This window comes from Macaca fascicularis, chromosome 3 (assembly GCF_037993035.2).
Source record: "Macaca fascicularis isolate 582-1 chromosome 3, T2T-MFA8v1.1".
In the NCBI taxonomy this organism is placed as follows: domain Eukaryota; kingdom Metazoa; phylum Chordata; class Mammalia; order Primates; family Cercopithecidae; genus Macaca; species Macaca fascicularis.
Genome location: NC_088377.1, coordinates 52288741 through 52315772, shown reverse-complemented (window position 1 = coordinate 52315772; position 27032 = coordinate 52288741). Strand labels below are relative to the sequence as shown.

General features: G+C 50.7%; 2 protein-coding genes across 6 annotated transcripts in view; one reads left to right on the top strand and one right to left on the bottom strand.

Moving 5' to 3' along the window:
- The window catches only part of BAZ1B (bromodomain adjacent to zinc finger domain 1B), an 83171-nt gene extending 67396 nt beyond the window's left edge, over positions 1-15775 (top strand). For 4 of the 5 annotated variants that reach the window (XM_074034686.1, XM_074034684.1, XM_074034685.1 and 1 more), the window contains 6 exons: positions 4223-4370; positions 5849-5996; positions 8144-8259; positions 12043-12188; positions 13346-13449; positions 13618-15775. In XM_074034686.1, coding sequence (XP_073890787.1) covers positions 4223-4370; positions 5849-5996; positions 8144-8259; positions 12043-12188; positions 13346-13449; positions 13618-13975 — 1020 coding nt within the window. In that variant the 3' untranslated portion in view covers positions 13976-15775. The remainder of the gene's footprint in view (positions 1-4222; positions 4371-5848; positions 5997-8143; positions 8260-12042; positions 12189-13345; positions 13450-13617) is intronic. The other variant, XM_065541798.1, reaches the window with a different exon arrangement.
- Positions 15776-20043: 4268 nt separating this feature from the next.
- FZD9 (frizzled class receptor 9) lies at positions 20044-22388 on the bottom strand. The gene has a single exon (XM_005549363.4). It carries the CDS (start codon positions 22156-22158, stop codon positions 20383-20385), a length of 1776 nt encoding a protein of 591 aa, XP_005549420.3. The 5' UTR covers positions 22159-22388; the 3' UTR covers positions 20044-20382.
- Positions 22389-27032: the final 4644 nt, after the last annotated feature.

The following is a 27032-nucleotide window of genomic DNA, read 5'->3' as shown; positions in this document are numbered from 1 at the left end:
CCTTTAAGTTCAGGGCCGGGTATGGTGGCTCACACTTGTAATCCCAGCACTTTGGGAGGCTGAGGTGAGCGGATCATGAGGTCAGGAGTTCGAGACCAGCCTGGCCAACATGGTGAAAACCCATTTCTTCTAAAAAAAAAAAAAAAAAAAGTATACACACACACACACACACACACAGCTGGGTGTGGTCATGCAAGCCTGTAGTCCCAGCTACTCAGGAGGCTGAGGCAGGAGAATCACTTGAGCCCAGGAGGCAGAGGTTGCAGTGAGCTGAGATCACGCCACTGCACTCCAGCCTGGCAACAGAGCGAGACTCCGTCTCAAAAAAAAAAAAAAAGAATCCTTAAGTTCTTGCTTTCAGGGAACTCAGTTTGAGTGTGAGACCAGCGGGGGACCCTTACCATAGTGTGACCAGTAATGATGAGAAAGAGCAGTACTCAGGCTCACTGTGAGGGATACCCAGGGCACACTAGAGAAAACTTCCCAGACAGAAGAGGATGGGTTTTGAAGAATGTATAGGAATGGATCAGGTTGTGGGAGGGGCAGCATAAAACTGAAATTGGCCTCTTTGTCACTGACAGCTGGTTCTTGTTTGTCCTCCCCATTTACATAGAGTGAGTCTGCTGTCCTTTCCAAAGCTTATCATATGTTTGTACATAATTGTCGTGTTCCCCCTACATTTCTTCCTGAGGCCGAGGATGATATGTGATATGGGGAGGATAATTTTGGATAAGAGGTAAGCAGGGTGGAGAAAGAAAATTCAGTTTAGATAAAAGTTTAATTCATTACTTAAGCTCAGACACTTACTATGTGGTATGTCATTATCTTGCTGGGATTTAGTTTTCACCTTCCTGTATTTCTTTTATTTTTAAAAATTTCTTTACTTTTTGGGATGGGTTCTCACTCTTTTGCCCAGGTTCAAGTGCAGTAGCCAGATCCTGGCTCTTTGCAGCCTCAAACTCCAGGCTCGTGATCCTCCCACCTCAGCTTCCCGAGTAGCTGGAACTACAGGTGCCTGCCACCATTCCTGGCAAATTTTTAAATTTTTATGTATTTTTTTATTTTGTAGAGAAGGGGTTTCCCTACGTTGCCCTGGCTGGTCTTGAACTCCTGGGCTCCAGTACTCCTCCCACCTTGGCCTCCCAAAGTGCTGGGATTATGGGTGTGAGCAACCATGCCCCAGCCTATGCTTATTTTATTTATGAGTGAATAACAGGGTCTCACTCTGTCACTGAGGCTGGTGTATGCAATGGTGCAATCTTGGCTCACTACAGCCTCAAACTCCTAGATTCAGGTGTTCCTTCCACCTCAGCCTCCCAAGTAACTGGGACCACAGGCATGTGCCACCATACCTGGCTGTTTTCTGTATTTTTTGTAGAGGCAAGGTTTTACCATGTTGCTGGTTTTGAACTCGGGCTCAAGTGATCCACCTGCCTTGGCCTCCCAGAGTGCTAGGATTACAAGCAGGAGCCACAGCATCTGGCCCTGTGTTCCTTTTAAATGACTGTATATAGCACCTAGGTAACCTTTTAGATGATGTCTAAGATATTAAACAGTTAACAGTCTAAGATATTAGACTGTCTAAGATATTAAACAGTCTCCTTAGCTAAATCTCTTCTCATTAGGCATAGGTTTTAGTCTTACTACTACATAGGTTTTGTTTTTAACTCAAGTTGAATACAGAAGAGTTTCTTGATGTGATCTGTCCAAGAGTCACATCTGTCCTTTCCATTTCTTTTCCTGCAGCAGTGCTTTCTTCTCATTGAGAACTCACCCGTCACTGTAGGATTCTCATTAACTTCTTGAGTCCCGTGTTCCACAGTGAAGTAAACTCAGTTTGTCAGATGAGACTTGTTCTTAGCTTAGTTGGGGAGGAAAATGTGAGAACTTTGCAGGTCCAGACACAGTACATAAATGGAAAGCATGGAAGAGTTTCTTGGAAAATCAGCTAGGCTGCCTACTAAGTAGTTCAGCAGTGTTCTGCATTAAAATGGCATTATGCCCTGTGGTTCCCCACCAGAGGTCAACTCAACCACAGCTTTGAAATTTTCCACTGCTCTTTGCTTTGAAGGTTTCCACTTTAGCAAGGGCCAAAGTTTTTTCACTGGCACTAGGCTGTTGCATGAGCTTCTATCAGTCTCTAATCTGGGATTCAGTTTCCTTATTTATAAAAATGGATTCTCTCTCAAATCTTTTTGTAATAGTGGATGATTTCAGTTTTTAATGCTTATTTTGTTTTATTGAATTAAATAGAAAAGACTATTATTTGGCAAAATCCTGGGTTTTGTTTGATTGTTTACTCTAGTGGCATTTGTCCTGACATCCTGATTATAGATACTCCTGAATTTAGGATGGGGCTGTGTCACAATAAACCCATTATTTGACTTACAGTATTTATAATTTCCGATGGTTTTATCTGGGTGTAACCGTATCATAAATCAAGGAGCCCGCTGAAGGTGTATCACTTTTTTTTTGTTTTTTTTTGAGACGGAATCTCACTCTGTCGCCCAGGCTGGAGTGCAATGGCACAATCTTGGCTTACTGCAACCTCCACCTCTCGGATTCAAATGATTCTTCTGCCTTAGCCTCCCAAGTAGCTGGGACTACAGGCGTGCACCACCATGCCCGGCTAATTTTTGTATTTTTACAAAAACCAGTAGAGACCTGGTTTCACCATATTGGCCAGTCTAGTCTCAGACTCCTGACCTTGTGATCCGCCCGCCTCAGCCTCCTGAAGTGCTGGTATTACAAGCGTGAGCCACTGCGCCCAGCTGAATGTGTATCACTTTTGCACCATTGTGAAGTCCTAGGTCTGACCCATCGTAAGATGGGGTGATTCTGAATAACCAAAATACGGAAGCAGCCCAGATATCTGTCAGCTGATGAGTGGATAAACAGAATGTGGAACATCTATTCAGTGAGATACTGTTCAGCAGTAAAACTGATGGAAGTATTGTTACATGCTTTGCGAATGAACCTAGAAACATGCTTAGTGAAAGAAGCCAGTTACAAGGGCTACCTATTACTGTGTGATACTACTTAAAATTTGTTTTTTTAACAAAGGTTAAATAAGCCTATTCCCAAAATACCTTCAAATTAAAAAAAAAAAGTTTTAATGAGGTCGGATAAGCTGTTGTATGCTGAGATTTTAGCATTGATAGGAAATAGTAAAAAGCAGGACTGCCCAGGACTGTTTCCTTCCATACTGTGTGCACTACATGTGAGTGTCCGCTAGAGGACAGCAAAGCCTATTTGTAGTCATTCCCTGCCAGTTCTCAAGCACTTTTAAAGAACCGAACCTAAAATTCTTACATTGATATTCCATTGAAAAGATTTGGATTATCCTCTCAAGAAAAGAATCTGCAGTAGTGTCTGTCAGCTCTCCATTTATCAGGGGAGAAGACAGCAAGGCAGCTGTGATTGTGGACCTCAGTTTACTGTGGAGCTCTGCAAAAGTAAGGGAGGAGATTGCTGTTTCTCAAAGCAGATGTTGAAATATCTACAACGGAGGTTGGAGTAAGGAATCAGTCAGTTTCCAGTTGAACTTCAGCAGCTTCTTAAATGTAGATTTGTGTGTGTGTGTTTATAGTACTTGTTACCCATAAATTTATATACACAGGGCTCTCTGTGATTCTCTATTTTTATAGGAAAGAGAAAAAGCAGCCCTGTTCCCCTCATCCCTCACCCCAGTCTGTGTAGTACCCCACTTCGGAACAAACTCGGCTATCTTTGTTCCTTGGCACCTGTATTTTAAAGCCCATGGCCTTCCAGGGTAACTGGCTCTTTTCCTTTAGGAGATTCATTACTTCACAAGGACCTCTTTGCTTCGGGCAGGGCATTGAAATCCAGCTGTGGTATTGGATTGGTGGTGTTGTGGTAGGTTATTATCTTTTAAATCAGAGTTTTATTAGCTGTATAAAATTGTTGCATTATAGCATTTACAGCATACAGGTGATCCTATTTTTAAATTATACTGAGTCTTGGTCCCTAGAAGATGCTTGTCCCCAGTCATCCATCCACTCCCACTGCATCTCTGTGTGACCTTTGGCAAGTTTTTTTCACCCTTTGGAGCCTTGATTTTTTTCTGTAAGAATAAATAGTTTAGATTAGTGAAGTTCTAGGAGGCAAGTGTCCTCAGAATTCACTCATACTGTCACCTGTTCCTAGTTCTCGGTGTCTTTGGTCACTGTAGTAATGCTAGCCTGGTTTGGTCTCTGTTTAGGTTGCATCTGCACTGGAGAAATGGAAGACAGCAATCCGGGAAGCTCAGACTTTCTCCAGGATGCACGTGCTGCTTGGAATGCTTGATGCCTGTATCAAGTGGGATATGTCTGCAGAAAATGCTAGGTGCAAAGTTTGTCGAAAGAAAGGTATATTTAAATCAAATTTGCTTATGTGGGTGTATTAGGGAGTATAATTTCTTTTCTTTTCTTTTCTTTTTTTTTTTTTTTTTTGTTGAGACAGAGTCTTGCTCTGTCGCCCAGGCTGGAGTACAGTTGCACAATCTCAGCTCACCGCAACCTCCGCCTCCTGGGTTCAAGCGATTCTCCTGCCTCAGCCTCCCTAGTAGCTGGGATTGTAGGCATGTGTCACCACACCCAGCTAATTTTGTATTTTTAGTAGAGACAGGGTTTCTCCATGTTGGTCAGGCTGGTCTCGAACTCCCGATCTCAGGTGATCCACCTGCCTCAGCCTCCCAAAGTGCTGGGATTACAGGCGTGAGCCACCATGCCCAGCGGGAGTAGGATTTCTATTCCCAAGATCTTCATTTCTACCCAAAAGAATTTTGTGTACACAGAATATAAGTATGGTATAGATTTTACTCTCCTGGAGGTCTGTAACATGCCAGTCTTTGAAATGTCATGCCAGGGAATCAGAGCACTCCCTTTGTTCCTCATTGTAGAGCGTAACATAAAAGCAATTGATCTCTTCAATCTCCTGATTTTCTACAGAAAACAAAATTAGTTAATCCTTTTAACTATTTTAGTTTAGTTTTATATCCTTTGATTGGCTCAGAACTTTAGTCATCTGTGAAGTAAGATACGTGCTTTCAGCAGAAGGTGGTCCAGTTAAAGTGAGAAGCATGCAGTCTCGTGTGTGCAAAAGGAACTTCATGGCTAGAAGCCCTTTTGTGATTGGCTTTTCATTGGCTAGAGTTATTTTCTGAGTTAGGTTAGAGATGAAAAGATCTACGTAAAATTCAGTTGCTGTAAAGCGTTCAATTGCTCTAGAATGAAGGTTGGAAGGAGAGATGACCATATTAAGTTGACTCAGCATAACACTTTTTCGAATATAAGGGAACCCGTCAGGGGCCAGGCGTGGTGGCTCACGCCTGTAATCCCAGCACTTTGGGAGGCTGAAGCAGGAGAATCACTTGAACCTGGGAGGCGGAGGTTGCAGTGAGCCAAGATTGTGCAACTGCACTCCAGCCTGGGCGACAGAGCAAGACTGTCTCAAAAAAAAACAAAAAACAAAACAAAAAACACCACACAGAGAGAACCCATTAGGCATAAGTTGAGAAACGTTTGAGGAGGTCAAAAGAGCAGCAAAATTTCCTGCTCTCACTTGGGTTTTTTGTGCCTCTTAGTAATTGTTAACTGTCCTGTCTTAGCCATAGGTAGGTTTTGGGATATAAATTAGGAGAGCTGATTCCTAAATTATCTATAGTCTTAAGTTATGCTATATTTCTTTTTAGAAAATGCCTGCATTTACAAAACAGCAGCTGGGTAGCATTCTATGGAACACGTCTTCTCGTGTGCCGTGAATTGTAGGGTGATTGCCTCTTCCTTACAGCTCATTGACTGCTGCTGTGCTCCCAACAATGCTATTCACATTTATCTCTTTGCAGGTGAGGATGACAAATTGATCTTGTGTGATGAGTGTAATAAAGCCTTCCACCTGTTTTGTCTGAGGCCGGCCCTCTATGAAGTACCAGATGGTGAGTGGCAGTGCCCAGCTTGCCAGCCTGCTACTGCCAGGCGCAACTCCCGTGGCAGGTGAGAATCTTTTCTTTTAAAAATAATTGAATGAATAAATATGAATAGCTGTTATAATTAAGCTTGAGTTATTCAAACAGAATGAGTCTAAGGAGCTTTAAGTTCATCTTTTGGGAGCAGAAACTGATCATTTACAGTACTTCAGTAGGAGCTCAAAGGACTCTGATCTAATTTTAGCTGAATGTTGACATTTCTAGTTTTCACTGCCAGCCACATTCTCTGTCTTCTTGACCATACCTTCTTCTCAAGTAATGAAATCTCTCTCTCTGCCTTTAGCCTCCTGTTGCCCACTTCCTGTGTCTTCATGATTACTTCTGCAATCACCCACTGCTAAAAATCTCACACTGATTACCTTCCTTACCCATACATAATGTTTTCTTCCCTATCATGAGTAGAACTTGGGTGTCAACTTGAACATGAATGTCTCTCCCTCATCCTACATACCCATTAATTTGCCACGATATCAGTCCAATGCCCAGATGTTTTATGATCCAGTTTCTTGCTCTCCATTCTCCATAGTCTCCGCTCTCATTTGTCCCTTCTACATCTGTCACCAAAGGCTTCTCAACTCCTCTTTCTTATATCACATCTTGTCCCCTCTTATCCACCCATCTATTGCAATACCAGAATGCTGTGCACAAGGCAATGATCTGCTCACATTCCTGATCACAAACTTCCAGTCTTCCCCTTGCCTCTAGAATAAAGTCCCAACTCCTGTCCTCACTTCTGAGACTCTTATACAACACCAGCCTGGGTTTTCAATTAGCTTTAGATCCCATATCTGTGTGCTTGTTACAGACTGTTTATTGTTCATCCTTTCCTCTTGTGCCTTTCTCCCAGCTGGGAGCATTCTCTGCCCGGAATTCCCAGTGGGTAAATTGCCCATGGCTTTGCTGACATTTCATTGCTCTTTTGAAAAGTGCTTGCATCCTTAGGCTTCATGGTTTCTCTGTGTTTCAGCTGAACCTTCATTCTCTGAAATAGTATTTTGGTTCATGGATCTTGTCTCTGGTTTTATACATGTCTGTCTCCCATGAGATTATGAATTCCCTGAGAGTAGAGGTTGTGCTTTGTTTTCTACCCGAATCCTCAATAAGGCCAAACACAGGGCCTTGTAAAGAGGAGGAGACACCTTATATTCGCCCAAGATAATACTGTTGTTTCCCACATTGAAATTTGGGGTTGTAAAATGGGCAGCTTATAGGCACTCTGGCTTGGGCTTCTCTTTTTTGAGACGGGGTTTAGCTCTTGTTGCCCAGGCTGTAGTGCGATGGCGCGATCTCAGCTTACTGCAACCTCTGCCTCCCTGGTTCAAGCGATTCTCCTGCCTCAACCCCCAGTAGCTGGGATTACAGGCATGTGCCACCACACCCTGCTAATTTTGCGTTTTTAGTAGAGATGGGGTTTCTCCATGTTGGTCAGGCTGATCTCGAACTCCCGACTTCAGGTGATCCACCTGCCTCAGCCTCCCAAAGTGTTGGGATTACAGGCATAAGCCACTGTACCCGGCTTGGGCTTCCTTTTAAAGGGCAGAGCTGTTTGATCCTGACCCCACCTTAACAGTATTAGCAGGTTCTTTCACACTCCATCCCAGCTGCACTTAAGAGATGAGATATGTTGCTCTGAAATGGTGGGGCTTTGGACCAGCTGTTCCGAGCTGGGATTACCACTGCTTTGATGTTATGGTCATCTGCAAGCTGTTTCAGCTCTTGGAAGGGGGCCATGAAGGTGAAGTCACACCTGTCTGGGCTCTGTTTATTCTTTCAGTCCACCTCAGAGGTGGGGACAGCTTTTAGTACCTGATGTGTTACATTATCTGGTTCTTTTTGTGAGACAAAAGAAATAGTGTTTTGTATTGCTTTGTGTGGGGAAGGGTAGGATTGCATTTTGGTCTTGATTTCTGTTGCCTTTGGTATCTTGTCCAAACTGTCTGTGGCCTGGCAGAAGGAGGCATGCTGTTGAAACTTCGTTTTTCATTTCTGTGAAAAACTCTCCTGGCTTACATTCAGGTTCCCTCTCTGTATTGTCATACATTATACATATCTAGTCTGTGAAGAGAAGTTTCCTGATCCCTATGGGATTTGAACCCTTCTTAGGACCACTTTGGGCTACAACTGTGTTCCCTACATTATTTTTTCTACCCACAGGAACTATACTGAAGAGTCTGCTTCTGAGGACAGTGAAGATGATGAGAGTGATGAAGAGGAAGAGGAGGAAGAAGAGGAGGAGGAGGAAGAAGATTATGAAGTGGCTGGTCTGCGATGTAAGTATTTTGTCTTCCTTTGTAGTTGATTTCACAGTCTTTCTAAGCTTGGAACGCTTGGAAAGGCTGGCTTGGCAGTAGGTAGTGTGGCCGGCTTGCTCTCTTCCTTTTCTCTCGTGTTGTGACTGTGGCGTAACTTAGCTGCTGTGGGTTTAAATGGGTTTCCAAGATGGCATTTAACTACCTGCCTGGTAGGAGGGAAGGTGGCTTGGTCTCAGTAACATCAGCCCACTTGCTCTAAGATTCAGTAGAATTCATGGTCCCAAGTATATTTATGCCAAGGCTGCTGGTTCTCAGCTCCTTGGCATATGGGGACAGTGGGGGAAGCTCTCGGCCCATTGCCATCTCCTAACAGTTCTTTTGGCTGTTGTTTTATCGCTGCTTTCAGAGAGTGACTTTTTCTCTCTGGTTACAGTGATTTTCTCCTCCCTGCAGTGTGCAGGGCTATAGCTTTGCTGGTTTAAAAAGAGATGACTGATTGTTTGAAGGCTTAGGGGGAAGGATGTTAGGAAGGTTCAGATCTGTTCTCACTAGATGCCTGTAGGAAAAAAGGCATCATCTTTTGTGTTCACCACATTGACTCTCATTCTCTCATGTTCATTTCTCATGACCGTTGGAGAGTCTTGTGTTCGTGGCTAATGTCCTCTTGTCTGGCCTTTCTTTTAACAGGCTACCTCTTTCCAAAATACACTTTTTTTTTTTTTTTTTTTTTTTTTTTTTTTTTGAGATGGTCTCACTCTGTGGCCTGGGTGGAGTGCAGTGGTATTACCTCAGATTACCTTAGTCTCTGCCTCAGCCTCCCGATTATACAGGCACCCGCCACCACACCTGGCTGATTTTTGTATTTTTAGTAGAGACGGAGTTTCACCATGTTGATCAGGCTGTTCTCGAACTCCTGACCTCAGGTGATCCACCTGCCTCGGCCTCCCAAAGTGCTGGGATTACAGGTGTGAGCCACTGCACCTGGCCCACACACTTTTCTTTACAGGTTTGTAGAAAACGGACCGCAGATCAAAATTCTAATGAGCTTTCGAAGCAGTGGTTCAGTTCCCAAGATCATAGCAGCTCTGAATGGTCACACTTGGTATAAGGAGTGAGAGACTAGATGCCTGGCACGACCAGTCTCTTACTATAGTGAGACTGCCAAACCCTAACGACTTTGGGCTTGCACGTCTTCTCCTATCCTCCCACTTTTCCCCCATACTCCAGAGGTGTGATGTGGGACACCTTAAGCTCTCGCGTTCTTACGGGCTTTTTGTTTGTTCACTACGCCTGATTTTTCAGGTATCCCAGGGTAAGTGAACAAATGGCCCTTCAGTCCTGCATTCAGGGATATCATCTTCTGTTGATCAGAGTCAGTGACTTGGGAGCATATTTTTTTTTTCTTTTTTTCTTTTTTTTTTTTTTCTTTGAGATGGGGATCTTGCTCTGTCACCCAGGCTAGAGTGCAGTGGTATGATCACAGCTCACTGTATCCTTGATCTCTCAGGCTCAAGCAGTCCTCCTACCTCAGCCTCCTGAGTAACTGTGACTACAGGCACGTGCCACCATGCCCAGCTTTTTTGTAGAGACAGGGTCTCACCATGTTCCCCAGGCTGGTCTTGAACTCTTGGGTTCAAGAGTTCAAGCCTTGGCCTCCCAGCGTGCTGGGATTGTAAGTGTGAGCCACTGTGCCAGATCTGTCTAAGAGCAGATCCTGAATATGGTAGTATACAGATTCTTTTATTTTTTATTTATTATTTATTTTTGAGACGGAGTCTCACTGTCACCCAGGCTGGAGTGCAGTGGCGCGATCTCAGCTCACTGCAACCTCCGCCTCCCGGGTTCATGCCATTCTCCTGCCTCAGCCTACCAAGTGGCTGGGACTACAGGTGCCCGCCACCACACTTGGCTAATTTTTTGTATTTTTGGTAGAGATGGGGTTTCACCGTATTAGCCAGGATGGTCTCGATTTCCTGACCTTGTGATAGATGCCTGCCTCTGCCTCCCAAACTGCTGGAATTACAGGCGCAAGCCACCACGCCTGTCCTGATTCTTTTATTTTTAAGCTAGTGATTGCTTTCCACTTCTACATTGTAGCTCCCTTTCCAAGGAATTGTTTTTCTAGGTTTCTGCAGCCTCTACTTGCCAAAAGGATCTAGGAAGTATTTGGTACTTCACAGCTTTTTATCAACTCTATCTTTCAGACCACCAAAGATGTGGTTCCCCAGTGCAGCTCAAGGCTGTAGCACCTAAGCATCAGCTTCTTACCTTTTCTTACTAGCCTGGGCTTGAGCTAGAGACCCTAAAGTAGCCAAGGAAGGGTTATCGTGATCTAGAAATAGAATGGAAAGTAGTGTTTCTCGATTCTTTGTGTCATTGCCTTCCTAGACACCCTATCTGTGTCCAGTGTCATCTCCCCACTCCCCAAGGGAAGGTGATGGAAAGCTTGGAGCTAATCCTCATGGCATTGTTTCCCAGGGCTCACTGAGGAATGCTGGTTGGCTTGATGCTGAGCACCTGTTGTAAACCTGAGACACAAGTAGTCTCAGTGCCTTTGTATTTTTTTTTTTTTTTTTCTTTTTTGAGATGGAGTTACACCCTTGTTGCCCAGGCTGGAGTGCAATGGCGTGATCTTGGCTCACTGCAACCTCTGCGTCCTGGGTTCAAGCGATTCTCCTGCCTCAGCCTCCTGAGTAGCTGGGATTACCGGCATGTGCCACCATGCCTGGCTAATTTTATATTTTTAGTAGAAACAGGGTTTTACCATGTTGGTCAGGCTGGTCTTGAGCTCCCAGCCTCAGGTGATCCACCTGCCTCAGCCTCCCAAAGTGCTGAGATTACAGATGTGAGCCACCACGCCTGGCCTGTCTTCTTTATTCTCTCATTGGCGACCCTGGGCAGGTCTCTGTGGAGGGGACTAGCCCTAAATTGTATTTAATGAGGCAGCCTTGTGGCCCTTCATGGAAGTACCACCTTTTCTCTGAAAAGATTCTGATGGTGAGTGTAGAATAACTCTGGGAATTAAAACACAGGGTCTGTTGTGTGGTTTTTTTTTTTTTTTTTTTTTTTTTTGAGTTGGAATCTTACTCTGTCACCCAGGCTGGAGTGCAATGGCGCAATCTCGGCTCACTGCAAGCTCCACCTCCTGAGTTCACGCCATTCTCCTTCCTCAGCCTCCCGAGTAGCTGGGACTACAGGTGCCTGCCGCCACGCCCAGCTAATTTTTTTGTATTTTTTTTTTTTTAGTAGAGACGGGGTTTCACTGTGTTAGCCAGGATGGTCTCAATGTCCTGACCTCGTGATCTGCCTGCCTCAGCCTCCCAAAGTGCTGGGATTACAGGCATGAGCCACTACGCCTGGCCATCACAGGGTCTGTTTTACAATCCAGTTCCATCTCACGTGTAAATATATCCACTTGCTCAGGCTGAGCTTGGGCTGTGGGAAATCCAGGCTGACCTATTAGCAAATGGCTTCTCCTGAGTGAGAGTTTACAGTTGATTCCTGCAGGGGCCTTATGGCTGGGAGTAACTGCAGAACTGGGGCAGGACAGAAGTACCGAAGGACCTGGCCCTCTGAAGGGCTTTGGCAGTAAAAGCACCCATTCTTCATCTGCTGCCACTGCCTTTTAGTGTCCTTTTAGGTAAGGCAAGATAAAATAACAAGAGCACCTTAAAACCAAAGGAAGCCACTGCTTTCCTTGTCCAGGAAAAGGATTCTCCCTGCATCCCTTTCCCCCATTTCGAAGATGCTCCTCCCTTCACCTTTGGTTGTTCTGTGCTGAATCCTTATTTTTTGTTTCAGTGAGACCTCGAAAGACCATCCGGGGCAAGCACAGCGTCATCCCCCCTGCAGCAAGGTCCGGCCGGCGCCCGGGTAAGAAGCCACACTCTACCAGGAGGTCTCAGCCGAAGGCACCACCTGTGGATGACACTGAGGTGGATGAATTGGTGAGAATTATTTATCATCCCTTCTCTAACCTTTCTGTTTCTTATTCCCAACCCCAGCAATTAGGAATTCATCAGGCAACAGGTGGGAGGGGAGCCTCCCCGCTCCTTCTTCCCAAACTTGGGAGGCTGGGGAGGCAGATGGGTGAATCTGTAGGCAGACAGAAGCAGCAGGGCCTCCAGGAACAGCTATGTCCGGCATTCCCCTGCTGTAGCCTGCAAACTAGTTAGTGGGCAGCCTGCAACTTATTAAGGATTTAAAAATAGTATCCATGTGTCTCCAGTGGGCTCAGAGGGGCTGGGTCTTCATTGTGGGAATGTCAGCAATGTTGGAGCCTCACTTACAGTTGAGTCGACAGTTGTTATGGGAGGGACGTTACCCTCCCCTCTGCTCCTTAACCAATGTAATTTTAGTTGTTTTTAGATCTCACTTGAGCTTTGAAGAACAAAAAAGAAACTCTTGAAAAGGTGCTTGTTTTGACAGATCAAATTGGAGTTAGGGGCTTAAGGCAGGCCATTGGGGAGATCATAGGGCATTAGAAGATGCTCGGTTTGCCCAGCCTTCACCCCTTGGGCTCTGTGTGGCCTCTGCTGTGAGTCACAGCTTTGTTATGGCTACCTGGAATGGAGGCCCCGCCCCTTTTCTCTTTAGCCACTTAGCCCTCACATGTCTACGTTGGAAGAGCCCAGGAAGGGAATTGGACCTCTTGCTTTTCTTCCCAGAGGCACCTCACCCCCACAGAATTGGCTGCTGGTGACCCAGATAGCCTGTTTGGCTTTCTGCAGTGGCTTGTTGATGCCCTTCCATGGTGTCACTGTAACCCCAGGTCCACCTGTTCTCCGAGAGCTAGTGTCCTGTTGACAGTGGCCCCCTTCAGCCGACCTCCAGTAGGACTGCTGGTGAAGACGGCCTCTGCTGCCTGCTCTCTGCTGCTTTGATTGCCATGGCCCTGCGGGGGCGAGCGAGTGGACTACTGGGAAGATGCCTGCCACCTGGGCCGAGGGTGCTCCCTGACTTGAATGTCAGAAGGTTTCAGCACCTCTGTGCCAAGGAAATAGTTGAACTCTTCCTTTTTTGAGCAGATACACTTATTTTCTGCCCTATGCACTCTTCCTCCTGTCTTGAATCTATAATAACATTGTTATTTCTTTCCTGCCAGGTGCTTCAGACCAAGCGGAGCTCCCGGAGGCAAAGCCTGGAGCTGCAGAAGTGTGAAGAGATCCTCCACAAGATCGTGAAGTACCGCTTCAGCTGGCCCTTCAGGTGAGCGCTGTGTTCTCAGGTGCAGGGGAGAGGAGTGGCCTAGCAGGTTCTAAAAGCTTCCAGAACCCCTGAGGGGCTCTCAGCCAAGCCCTTGCTTTTTAGGATGTGTCTTAGCATGGGCACTGCCGTCAAGGCTATGCAGATTCTCTATTTGGTTCTTCTCCACAGGGAGCCTGTGACCAGAGATGAGGCCGAGGACTACTATGATGTGATCACGCACCCCATGGACTTTCAGACAGTGCAGAACAAATGTTCCTGTGGGAGCTACCGCTCTGTGCAGGAGTTTCTTACTGACATGAAGCAAGTGTTTACCAATGCTGAGGTTTACAACTGCCGTGGCAGCCATGTGCTAAGCTGCATGGCGAAGACAGAACAGTGTCTAGTGGCTCTGTTGCGTAAACACCTTCCTGGCCACCCATATGTCCGCAGGAAGCGCAAGAAGTTTCCTGATAGGCTTGCTGAAGATGAAGGGGACAGTGAGCCAGAGCCCGTTGGACAGTCCAGGGGACGAAGACAGAAGAAGTAGAGAGGCAGGGCTGTGGTAAGGGATCTGAGGTGGGGGGACAGCGAGGGAGGGTGGGAGGGAGGTGAGAGAGGAAGACTGAGAACTCTGAAGAGATCGCAGGGAGTCCAGAAGCGCCCATCATCCCAAGCTTATGCTGTTTTTCTAACAGCTCTTTATGGGGCTTATTATTGGGTTGGTGGTCTTTGTCCAGAAATATTAAGGGACGAAGAGGGCCATAACCCTCCCTTCTGAGAGTTTCCAGGAGGAGTCTGAGGGTCTAGCTTTTCTGGTGAACCCAGTTCCTGTTCCTGCCTTCTTTCCTAAGGCCCCTCTCACTCTGGCTTTTACCACAGTGCCAAGCCCCTCTGGTCTCCAGGGGTGGGATTGCTGTGTTACATAGCAGGATCAGGGGTAATCAGGCCAACAGGGAAGATGGTGGCGATTTTTCTTTTTTAATCTGTATTTATATACAGTCTTGTTTCTTTAAGCCCATACTCTGTCTCTTCCCCGTCTTCCTCTCAGGTGACAGTATCAGTGAGTGCCATACAGAATTCTGTATTCACCAGCATCATGAAACAGTTGTGGTCTTTTGAGTTGATCTTGGCAGAGTAAAGGGACGTGTCCTGGAGCCATTCCTGAATCTCTCTCCCCTTCTTTGTGACAGCTCCCCTCCCCCAAAAAAATAAAAATAAGAAACCACAAAAAACAAAACTAAGGCACTTCACTTAGAGACTGGAGTCCTGCTTATAATCATGCATATAACCTTTACTTTGATGGATCTGGCCAGAGGGGTGTTGGAGCCCAGCCCACCCACATACCAGACAAGCTCTTAGGGGAGCAGAAGAAAAGCAGGAAGAATTTAAATGTTTAATTTTTTTTTAAATTGACTTTTCTAGTTATTAAAAGTTGCTTGTTTCAGCAGTGATATTGTATAAAGAACATCTTGTAAGATACTCCTGACATCTCGCTTTGGCACATGTACAGTACAGTTTCTATGATAATGTGTTTGCTCTAACTTCCCTGGCTTCTCCCTCAGCCCATCCACTCTCCTGCAGAGCAGTTGGGTTAGAGGCTCATCGAGGCAAGCAGCAACACTGGGGGCGGGGGCGGGGTGGGGCAGTGCCGCGTCTGCTGCCTCCCATGCCCTTTCTGACCTCAGACTTGGAACTCCTCAAGAACCTGAAGATTCCAGTGGTCAGTGTCAGTGGGGGGTGGGAGGAGAGAGCAACAGAGAAGCTCTGAGAGCCCCATCCCACAACCAGTCTAGCTCTAGTTGTTATATTTAGGCAAAACTTTGTAGTCTTCTTTCCCTTTTATGATGGATTTTGATAAAAGTACAAAACAGGGTTTAATTTTCTTTTTTATCACCTTTGAATTTGGAAATGTTGAGCACCCAAGCTCTTCTGTACCTATTTAAATTAAAGTCCACCAAGGGGACTGCAGCTCCTAGAACATGAGAATCAAGCCTCTCAATATTAAACTGCGGAGTGTGGCCCCTGCTTTCTCCGTCCTCCTGCCCAAGGACGACGGGGATTGCTCCAGGGCTGCTGGGTAGTTTACCGTCCCTTCTCTAGGCATGGAGTTGGCACTGACATCACAGCTTCATAACCCCACCACCGCCAGCTTCCCCTGCCTCCTACATCCAGTCTGTTCTTGTTCATAGTGAGAATCCTGTGTTCCCACTTCAGTGACAACTGAATTGTTTGTTGTTGTTGTTTTTTTATTATTGTCTTCAAGGAGGAAGGGCCCCATTAAAGGGTGAACTTGTAATAAATTGGAATTTCAAATAAACCTCATGTACTTGTGTTTATAAAGAAGAAACCATTCTGGTGGCTGTTTCTTCATGCTCTTTCTTGGTGGGTGGGGGTGAGTAGTGCTGTTCTGAGTGCTGTTTTCCCACTGACCCTTGGAGCCAGGTCCTCTGAAGGCTTGTCCTCCAGAGTCAGAGGGCCTCTCAGTGTTCTTAACCAGAGAAAGAAATACTGCTTTCAAGCCTCTCCTGGCCCTGTCTCCATCTAAAACCCCGAAAAACTTCATTTGAAACTAGGAATTAGGGTGAAAATAGATTTTTAAGCCTTCACTATGGGGAAACTCCTGCCACTTTAAAACTCCTTCAGGGAAAAAAAAAAGTTGGGGGGTGGTGGGGACGGAGTCTCACTCCATCACCCAGGCTGGAATGTAGTGGCGTGGTCTCAGCTCACTGCAACCTCCACCTCCTGGGTCCAAGCAGTTCTCCTGCCTCAGCCTCCCGAGTAATTGGGATTATAGGAACACGCCGCCACGCCTGGCTAAGTTTTTGTATTTATAGTAGAGCCAGGTTTTCACCATGTTGTCCGGGCTGGTCTTGAACTCCTGACCTCAGATGATCTGCCCGCCTCGGCCTCCCAAAGTGCTGGGATTACAGGCGTGAGCCACCATGCCCGGCCTCAAGGAAAATTTCAGACACACACAGAAACAGTGAAAAAGTATAATGAATTCCTATGCACTCAGCTTTGACGGTTCTACCACGTCTAATCGTGTTTTATTTATGCCTTCATTTATCCTTTAAAGTTTGACTGGCTGATGTGCGTAGGGTGCTGCTAGGCAGCCACCCGCCAATGGAATACAGAGATTTTGCTGAGCCACTGCTGTGGGCACAGGCACTGAGAAATTAAACTGCCAGTTCCTGACCAGCTGAACGAGGTGAAGCTGGTGTAATGGGAAGAGCCTTTGAGGCCGGAGCCTTGGGCGCAGGTTCTGCCGCTGAGTGGCTTTGCGGCCTTGGTAAGCATGGGCAAGCCAGGGCCTACACAGAGCGCTCAGGGAATTTTCGTCCTGCCTGGAGGAAGCGGGCTTGCCCCAACAGCAAATTGAATTTGCACAGCTTATCCGCTCCGGCCTCCAGCTCTGGAGAAGGGTGCCGTGCCCCCTCTGGACATTTTCTGCAGGGTGACAGTGACACTCAGGGCTCCCAGCCTTCCTCTGTGAAGTCCTGCTCCTCCGGTAGTTTTCCCAGGCACACACTAGGTATTGCCTTGGGGTGGTCACCTCTGGTCGTGGTCGTGTCCTGGTCTCAGCACACTCTTAGCCACTGCCTCACCAGGCTGTGACCTTGTGGGGCAGCCACTTTGATGACTGCAAATGGGGGCATGGGAACTCCATCTCTGAAGACAGGGGCCTGAGTCATGACCTGGGAGTCAGCTGAGGCCTGTCCTTGTCCTGCACACTCTTCTTTCTCCTCAAATTTTGTCTCTGGGGAGGGGACATGGTCAGTAGACTTGGTTGGCAGTGAGGTGGCATCTGGATTCCAACAGAGCCACTCAGAGGGGGCACCTCTTCCTGCTGGCCAGCGGCCAGGGCATCTCTAGAGGACCCTGGGGAACTCGCCTCCCGTTAACTGCGCTCTCCTAACCCCGGCCCTGGGCCTCCTGGCTTTTCAACATCTGGGACTGCTGTGTCTAGGAGCTGCTTGAGGGGGGCGACTTCCTGGGAGCAGGAGGATCTCGGGCCCACCACACACAAGCGCAGACCCACAGGGACAGGGTCAGCCTCCCAAGAGGCTTGCAGGTGTGTGATGCTGCACTCTGAAGACCCAAATACTGGGCGCCAGGGCCACTAAGGGAAAGGCCCGGGCTCGGGCACTCGATGCACATGCCAGCACGTGTGGGTTTTCAAGGCATTTTTTGGCCCTGGAGGGTTCTTTAATGGGTGTGGGGAGAGGTCTGGCAGTGGGAGGGGCGTTCGTCTACTCCCCACCCGCTTTGTCCAGCTTCTGGGGACATAACCTTGCCAAGGCATACACCCTGCCTTTCCCCACCAGGACCTAATCGGATCCCTGGTGTGGAACGCACGAAAGCTCTAGAGGCAGACTTGGGTTCAACTCCAGCTTGGCCTCAAACTGCCTGGCTATGCGTTCCAGCAGCCAAGCCATCTAAACACTTCCCATCTGAAACGCGGGGGTGGGGAGCAGGATCACGTGAGAGGGTTGCGTTTCCTTTTTCCCTTTCCTCCAGGGCCTAGAACTTATTTCCATAGCATCTTCCAGGGCTGAGAAAGCTGGCAGGGCCCTGCCCTGCCTCCCAGGTTCTGGCCTTAAAGCAGAGCCCCCTGGGGCCTGTCCTGACCCTGCACTGCCTGTCTGTGCTCCCATCCCAGCTGCCCTGGAAACCAGCACCAGGCTGGTGTCTGCTGAGCAGGACATGGTCACTGACAGCAAGGAAGAAGGGGCAGGTGGGTGCCCTTGGATGCTTATCCTCCCCCCGCCTTTCCCACACCCCACCTATCTTTCTCTTCCCAAGTCTCTGGAATCCTCTCCATTCGTGCCAGCTGTCCTCGCCCTGGTATAGGCCCTTCCCACTGCCCTTACACTGCCTGTGAGCCCAGCACCCTGCAGCCTCTGCCCCTCCCATGCCCAGTGTGGGCACTTCACTGCCTCTAATGAGCTCATTCTCTTTCCCACTCAAAGACCCTCGCATGGCCAGGTGTGGTGGCTCACGCCTATAATCCCAGCACTTTGGGAAGCCAAGGCGGATGGATCACTTGAGGCCAGGAGTTCAAGACCAGCCTGGGTAACATGGTGAAACCCCATCTCTACAAAAAAATACAAAAATGAGCCAGGCATGGTGGTAGATACCACCCGGGAGGCTGAGGCAGGAGAATGGCTTGAACCTGGGAGGCAGAGTTTGCAGTCAGCTGAGATCTCGCCACTGCAGTCCAGTCTGGGCAACAGAGTGAGACTCCGCCTCAAATTAAAAACAAAAACAAAACAAAAAAACACCCTCACCTGCAGCATTACAAGGAGGCAGGGTCATTTGGCTTTGTTGGTCAAAGGCACATGGGGACTTGCTTAATGTGCACTCTGTGCAAAGGGAAGGATTTAGATGGAGAGGGCGTTCCCCGAGCAATAAACAGCCTAAGAACAGGTGCGAGGGCTGTAAGCTTCCCTGGGGCACCACTGCTCCTTGTGGTGAGGGATACCCCTTAACCCCCTCAGCCCACGGTGGTCTTGTCTTCTGGGAGCTTGACCCAACCTCTTTGATTCTCACTGAATTTTTCTTGTCCCTGTGGGATTGGTGGTTGGGGGTAGGGCACAGTGCTCCAGCCCGAGAGGCCCTGGGTTTGGGGCTCCGCCTCACCATTCAACCTTAGCACCTGAGCGTCTCCCCTCCTGGAGCCTCCCCGTGGCTCTAAAGTGAGGCTGGCAGCAGGGCTGGACCTCTGGGACCTCCTGGCACTGACACCAAATGCTGGCTGTGTGTAGTAGGCACTCAGGGACAGTAGTAACTAAGACCCTCACCTGGCTGGAGTCACAACAGCCAAGATGGGGCCCTGGGGTCTGACCCCAAGCCAATAGGGGTCTCCAGATGGCCACATGTCCCCAGCTACCCAGCCCACAGAAACAAGGCAGGTCCTAGTAACCCTGAGCTACCTCAGCACGCGGATGGACACGGGACCTTTCCCCATACCTGCCCCAGTGTGGAGCTCTGCACAACCCCCGAGCTGCCTCATTCCCACCGCTGCTGTCAGCAACTCAAATCTGACAAGCTTAGGAGCTAGGAGCCCAATTCCCACTCTACTCAAGGGCTTCCCAACTCCGCGTGCATGTCTGTACTACCCAGAGGCCCACAGACCAGTCCAGTCTCACCTTCACCCCACCTGGAGATGCCAGGGAGCGGGCTGGGGCTGCCCTGGTGGAGGCCCTGAGGAGCCAGGCAGACACTAGCAAATTTCCAAGCCCCCAGGGAGGAGGCCCTCATGACATTGACACAGACTGACACCCTTACTTTCCACGCCAGTGAGGAGAGCAAGGGCCCAGAGAAGGAAAACGAATCTACAGCCTCAAACTGGACTCCCTGGGGCCGCGTCACCCTGGGGGATTCCCTGAACATCCCACAGGCGTCCCTCTCTCCATTTGGAAACAGAGAGACGGGCGGGAGGGGAAAACACGCACACATGGTGTCTGGGACTCCTGCAATGCACAGCTGTTCTGGGGGCACTTCCTCCGATTGGGGGGTGCCAGCACCCACCGCCAGCTCTGCTTACAAGAAAGACTGCTACAGGGCCCTCACCCTCTTACCTTCCCCCCTTCCCAGCCACAGAGGACTCAGCAGTGCCACGCGGGGATTTATTCCAGTCACAGCTTCCAGAGAAACGCAACAATAAATTACATCATTAAATAAACTCTGGCTGGACCCTTCTGCCCCCTCCTCTCCACATCCTCCCCTAGGACCCTGTGAGGACTCGGGCTGGTCCAGCGCCTGCATTAGGGGAGACCCCCATCTCCCCTAATGAGCCTCAAGGGGTCCCGGCCCTGGTTCTCAGCCCCTGGTGCTCACTTGCCTGACCTTGACAGCTGGGCAGCTGCTAGTCAGCTGTCTCTAGTGGGTGCAGGGGACAGGGTGTGGAGGGCAAGGAGGGGGCAGCAGCCACCCCCCGCCAGGCCAGTGTCGCTAGAGGTGTGTGGGGTTCTCCAGAGAGGGGTCCGTCTTAGTCATGTGCAAGACCACGGTGGGAGCCTTATAGTGGCAGTGCGTGCCACGGCCATAGCCCCCGGGGACCCGGCAGGCCTTGGCCCGGGCCCGGCCAGCTGCCATCTTGCGGTAGCACAGGCTCTGCCAGGTCTGGAAAGTTTTGGAGCTCCACACCCAGACGCCGCTGGTGATCCCCACCACCAGTGACATGAAGATTTTGAGCATGAAGACCGCCACGGTGGGCACCGAGCCCCCTGGCAGCGAGCAGTCCCTCCGGCCTCCGGGCCCCGCGGCCGCTGCGCATGGTTGCTCTGTGGCCCGAAGGCGCCAGAAGTCCATGTTGAGGCGTTCGTAGACATAGCAAACAATGACACAGGTGGCGGGCACCGTGTAGAGGATGGAGAAGACTCCGATCTTGACCATGAGCTTCTCCAGCTTCTCTGTGTTGGTGCCGCCCGTCTTCATGATCTTGCGGATGTGGAAGAGGGCCACGAAGCCGGTCAGGAGGAAACTACTGCCCAGCACCAGGTAGCCGGAGAGGGGCACCAGCACGAAGCCCGTGAGCGCCGCCGCATCCGTGCTGGCCACGTAGCAGAGCCCGGTCAGCTCATCCCCTGCCACCTTGCGCAGGGTCAGGATGACGATGGTCTTGAGCGCGGGCAGGCCCCAGGCAGCCATGTGGAAGTAGCTGCCGTGGGCCTCGATGGCCTCGTGGCCCCATTTCTTCCCGGCCGCCAGGAACCAGGTGAGCGTCAGGACCACCCACCAGAGCGAGCTGGCCATGCCGAAGTAGTACAGGAGCAAGAAGACCAGCGTGCACCCCGTGTTCTCCAGGCCCTCCTGGATCACGTAGAGCGCGCCTGCCTCCTGGTCACAGGCCACGCTCTGCGCTCCGGCCACCGCACGGATTAGGAAGGCCAGCGAGTAGACGTTGTAGCACATGGAGAGGAAAATGATGGGGCGCTCGGGGTACTGGAAGCGGTGGGGCTCCAGCAGGAAGGTGAGCACGGTGAAGGCGGTGGAGAAGAAGCACAGCGCCGACCACACGGCCATCCAGACCAGCGCGAAGTCCTTGTCGCGCCGGGACCAGAACACCTCGACGCCGGGCCCGCAGCGGGGTGCGCACGAGCGGCTCTTCTCCACGTACTGGAACTTCTCGGGGTTCTCACAGGTGCCACCGCCGCCAGCGCCTGGGCCCAGGTCTCCGGGAGGGCGCGCGGGCCGCGGCGCCACGGGCAGCATGCCCAGGCCCTTGTGGGGCTCCGCGGGGCCGGCCGTGGCGTTCTCGGGCGCCTCCATGCACAGCGCGTGCGGGTCGTTGCGCGTGGGCAGCCGGGCGCAGTCGAGCGAGTCCGGCCAGCCGAAATTGAACTGCTCCATGATGGGCGCGCAGCGCAGGCGCGCCTGCTCGCACATGGGCCGGCAGGCGGGAATGGGCGTCGAGACCTGGTCGGTGCACATGGGCGCGTAGAGCGAGCACAGGAAGAAGCGCAGGTGGCTGTGGCAGCCGTACTGCACCAGCGGCGCGAACTCCGCCAGCTCGGCGGCCGCCTCGCCCTGCGACGTGTGGCCCAGGAGGTTGGGCATGCGGGTCAGGTTGTAGCCGATGCCGCGGCACATGGGGATCTCCACCGCCTGGCACGGCGCAGCCCCGCGCCCGCGCTCCGGGTCGAAGCGGCCGATCTCCAGCGCCGCGCCGCCCGCCGCCAGCAGCTGCCACAGCAGCAGCGCCCCCCGCAGCGGCGCCACGGCCATCCCGGGCGGCCCGGGCCGAGGGCGGGAGCGCGGCCCCGGCTCACTCGGGCCGAGCGGTCCCGCGCCCCGGTGCCTGCCCGCCACGTCGCGGGGCGCGGGCCATCGCCGAGCCGCCCACGTGTGTCCGGGCGCCCTGGGCAGCGAGTGGGCAGCCGCCCGAGGGACAGAAGCCGCCGAGCCCGCCTAGCCGCCACCGCCGCTGCCACTGGAGCCGCCGCTGAGCCAGAGCCGGCGCAGCCTCCCGGGGCCGAGGCTACCAGCCCCCGGGGCGGGGCTCCGGGCGGACACGCCCAGGGACACGCCCCCTGCTGGGCTTTAAAGGCGCCGCGTCTGACGGCCACGCGGAGCGCGAGGTGGGGCCGGGCCCTGTGGGTGTCCGCCCGCTCGCCGTCCGCTTACACTCGGTTTCCTCCCTTCCCTTGCTGCCTGGGGGAGGCTGCGGGAAGTCCTCGTACCCACACTCTCATACTGGGTCGCCTCATTTTATTCTAGGAGGGAGACTTTTTTTTGAGACGGAGTTTTGCTCTTGTCGCTCAGGCTGGAGTGCAATGGCACGATCTCGGCTCACTGCAACCTCCGCCTCCCGGGTTCCAGCTATTATCCTGCCTCAGCCTCCCGAGCAGCTGGGATTACAGGCGCCCGCCGCCATGCCCTGCTAATTTTTTGTATTTTTAGTAGAGACGGGGTTTCACCATTTTGGCCAGGCTGGTCTCGAACTCCTGACCTCAGGTGATCCACCTGCCTCGGCCTCCCAAAGTGCTGGGATTAGAGGCATGAGCCACCGCATCCAGCTGGAAGACTTTTTATCTTTATTTTTAATTGTTATCTCTTTTTAGATACAGGATCTCTCTCCGTCGCCCAGGCTGGAGTCCAGTGGAATGACCATAGCTCACTGCAGCTTCCATCTCCCTGGCTCAAGCGACCTTCCCGCCTCAGCCACCAGAGTAGCTGGCATTACAGGTGGGCACCACCACTCCCGGCTAATTTTAGAATATTTTCTTAGAGACAGGGTCTCACTATGTTACCCAGGCTGGTCTTCAACTCCTGGGCTCAAGGGATGCTCCTGTCTCTGCCTCCCAAAGTGCTGGGATTACAGGAGTGCTCCACCGTGCCTGGCCAGGGGAGACCATTTCTAAGGCTTCCCACGTGTGGCGTCTCTGCCTTGTGCTCAGTGGCAGCTCAAATGCAGCATCTGCCTCTCCCCTGGGTGTATGTGACTTGGGGCTCCTCTCTGAGCCTCAGCTTGCTTTTCTGTCATGCAGGCAGATAATCCTACAGTTAAAATCAACAGTTCTGCCAGGCACAGTGGCTCGCACCTGTAATCCCAGCACTTTGGGAGGCCGAGGCAGGAGGATCACTTGAGCTCAGGAGTCTGATATCAGCTTGGGCAACATAGTGAGACCTCGTCTCTAATAAAGAAAAAAAAATAGCTTTTTATTTTTTTAAGATGGAGTTTCGCTCTTGTTGCCCAGGCTGGAGTGGCTGGAGTGCAATGGTGCGATCTTGGCTCACTGCAACCTCCGCCTCCCGGGTTCACGCAATTCTCTTGCTTCAGCCTTAATAGCTGGGATCACAGGCGCACGCCATCACTCCTGGGTAATTTTTGTATTTTTAGTAGAGATGGGGTTTCACCATGTTGGCCAGGCTGGTCTCGAACTCCTGACCTCAGGTGATCCACCCACCTCGGCCTCCCAAAGTGTTGGGATTACAGGCATGAGCCATGGTGCCTGGCCTGAAAAAACAAAAAGGAAAAAAAAAAAAGAAAGAAAATCAACAACTCACGTGTTGGGCACCTGAATCTGATCAATCACACCGCACACTTGGCCTCATTGTATCTTCTCAGCAATCCAAGAATGCTACGCTATCCTTATTTCCCAGGTGGGGAAACTGAGGCTTAGAGAGGAATGACATACCCAAGGGCATAGAGCTACTAAGAATTCCATTTGTGATTGTCCGTTCTGGACCCCATACCCATTTCACAAGGCCACTGTGCTCCTCTGGGGAGTGGCGCCATCACCCTCTCACTTCTCTCTAGGCTGCCCCCTTGAGACCCCTGGGACCTGCTTAGAAACTGCCATGGTTCCTGGGTAGCTCTGTGGGTGAAATCCAAGTGCCACCGGCAGGCCACATAAGGGGCAAGGGGCCCTGGCCTTTAGAGAAGGCCAACCCCCTTTTGCCCATCTGTTCCTATTCCTTTGGCCTGGAAACACCCGGAGGACTCAGAATGTTTCACATGAGCACTTAGTACTGTTTCACTTGAGCACTTAGCACTGTTTCACATGAACATTTAGTACCGTTTCACGTGAGCACTTAGCACAGTTTCATGTGAGCACTTAGCACTGTTTCACATGAGCACTTAGCATTGTTTCACATGAGCACTTAGTACTGTTTGACGTGAGCACTTAGTACTGTTTCACATGAGCACTTAGCACTTTCACATGAGCACTTAGTACTGTTTGACATGAGCACTTAATACTGTTTCACATGGGCACTTAGCACTGTTTCACACGAGCACTTAGTACCGTTTTGTTGTTTTTTTTTTGAGACACAGTCTCGCTCTGTCGCCCAGGCTGGAGTGCAGTGGCCGGATCTCAGCTCACTGCAAGCTCCGCCTCCCGGGTTTACGCCATTCTCCTGCCTCAGCCTCCCGAGTAGCTGGGACTACAGGCACCCGCCACCTCGCCCAGCTAGTTTTTTGTATTTTTTAGTAGAGACGGGGTTTCACCATGTTAGCCAGGATGGTCTCGATCTCCTGACCTCGTGATCCGCCCGTCTCGGCCTCCCAAAGTGCTGGGATTACAGGCTCGAGCCACCGAGCCCGGCGAGTATTGTTTGATGTGAGCACTTAGTACTGTTTCACATGAACATTTAGTACCACTTCATGTGAGCACTTAGCACAGTTTCATGTGAGCACTTAGTACTGTTTCACACGAGCACTTAGCTAAGTCTCTGTGTGTGTGTGTCTCTGTGTGTGTGTGTGTGTCTCTGTGGGTGTGTCTCTGTGTGGGTGTGTTTGTGTGTCTCTGTGTGGATGTGTCTGTGTCTCTGTGTGTCTCTGTGAGTGTATGTGTGTGTGTATGTGTGTGTGTCTCTGTGTGTGTCTGTGTGTGGGGGGGACTCTGTGTGTGTGTGTGGGTGTCTCTGTGTGTGTTTCTGTGTGTGTATGTGTGTGTCTCTGTGTGTGTCTTAGTACTGTTTGACGTGAGCACTTAGTATTGTTTGACATGAGCATTTAGCACTGTTTCACACGAGCACTTAGCACAGGGCTAGGCACCTGGCTGAGCTCAGAGATGGTGAGTGAATGAATGAGTGAGTAACTAGAACGGCAGGGAGGCACAGAAACTCACCAAGGACCTGCTGTGAGCCTCCTGGGCTCTGGTCCAGGGATTTTACAGTGATCATTTGTTCACCCTCATCACAGTGCTACAAGGAATCCCGTACCCGTTTTATAGATGAGAAGCTGAGGCTTAGCAAACGCAAAGTATTTGCCCAGGATTACACAGCTTGTAAGGGTCAAGATTGGCATCCAGGCTCCTGCATTGGAAGAGGCTGTTAACACCACCAGAGGCAGGGCACCAGCCCAGCCGGCCCAGCTCAGCCACACCTGCCCGCTGTAGAGCCTGGCCTGTGGTGGGAACTTGGGTAGGAGTCAGCAGTGGTGGTGGCAATGGTGAGAAAATGGGGCCATCATTTCCCACACATCCCTGTAATTAGTGTTCTGCTACCCTTAGAGCTGTGCTGGAGCAGGGAGGGGACCAGGCAGGGGACATGTCATCTCGGGCATACACACTCAGCCCCTCACTCTTCAAGAGGACCCGGGAGATGGGGCACCAAGGAGTTGCAGCCAGCCCTGTGTCCAGCACACGGTAGCACTCAGCCCCACGTGGGCCATGAGAGGTCCTGAAGTTCCCAAAGGGGTAAGGCAGGAGGAGTGTGGTACCTGTGACCCTGGGGGACCCAGGCTGGGCACCGTGGCTCAAACCTGTAATCCCAGCACTTTGGGAGGCCAAGGTGGGAGAATTGCTTGAGCCCAGGAGTTTGAGACTAGCCTGGGCAACATAGCAAGACCCCACCATCTCTAAAACAAAAATAAACAAAAAATTCAGGGATGGTGGTATGCGCCTGTAGTCTCAGCTACTCAAGAGGCTGAGGCTGGAGAATCGCTTGAGCCTGGGAGGCTGCAGTGAGCTGTGACCACACCACTGCACTCCAGCCTGGGCAACGGAGTGAGACCCTATCTCTAGGAAAAAAAAAAAAAAGGGGGAGAGAGGGAGGGAGGGAGGAAGGAAGGAAGGAAGGAAGGAGGTAGGGGGGAGGGAGGGAGGGAGGGAAGGAAGGAAGGAAGCCAGCTTTGATCACCTGGGCAATGATAATGGAGGGTCCTAAAACTTCAGCAGCAGCTGCCCAGAATAAAATGCATGCTCTTAGGGATGGCAGTGGAAGTCCTCCAAGCAGAGCCCCCGCCTCACCTCTTCATTTCCTGTCACACTGCACACCCCACTCTTACTCCTCCCCAGAAACACCCTGCAAAGCCATGCTTCCAGGCCTTTGTTTCCCCAGCTCTGAAGGCCTTCCTCCTCTTCTGTTCTTTATGGCACCCCAGATTGAAGCATCACCTCCCAGGGGCAGCCCAGCAGAGCCTGGCTGGGGCTGGAGGCTCTACTCTGTGGATCCAGGGTCTGGGCCAGCCCATCTGTCCAGCACACTGTGGCCTCTGCATCCATGCCCTCCCTTGGCCCCATGCCAGCCACTGTTCAAGGGCTATGGAATAACATCATGAAATAACATATTGGCTGGGTGCAATGACTCATGCCTGCAATCCTAGCACTTTGGGAGGCCAAGATGGGAGGATCGCTTGAGCCCAGGAGTTCAAG

What these genes read in the sequence shown, in the direction of transcription:
- FZD9 (XM_005549363.4), bottom strand. Translation starts at nt 22,158, where the DNA reads ATGGCCGTGGCGCCGCTGCGGGGGGCGCTGCTGCTGTGGCAGCTGCTG.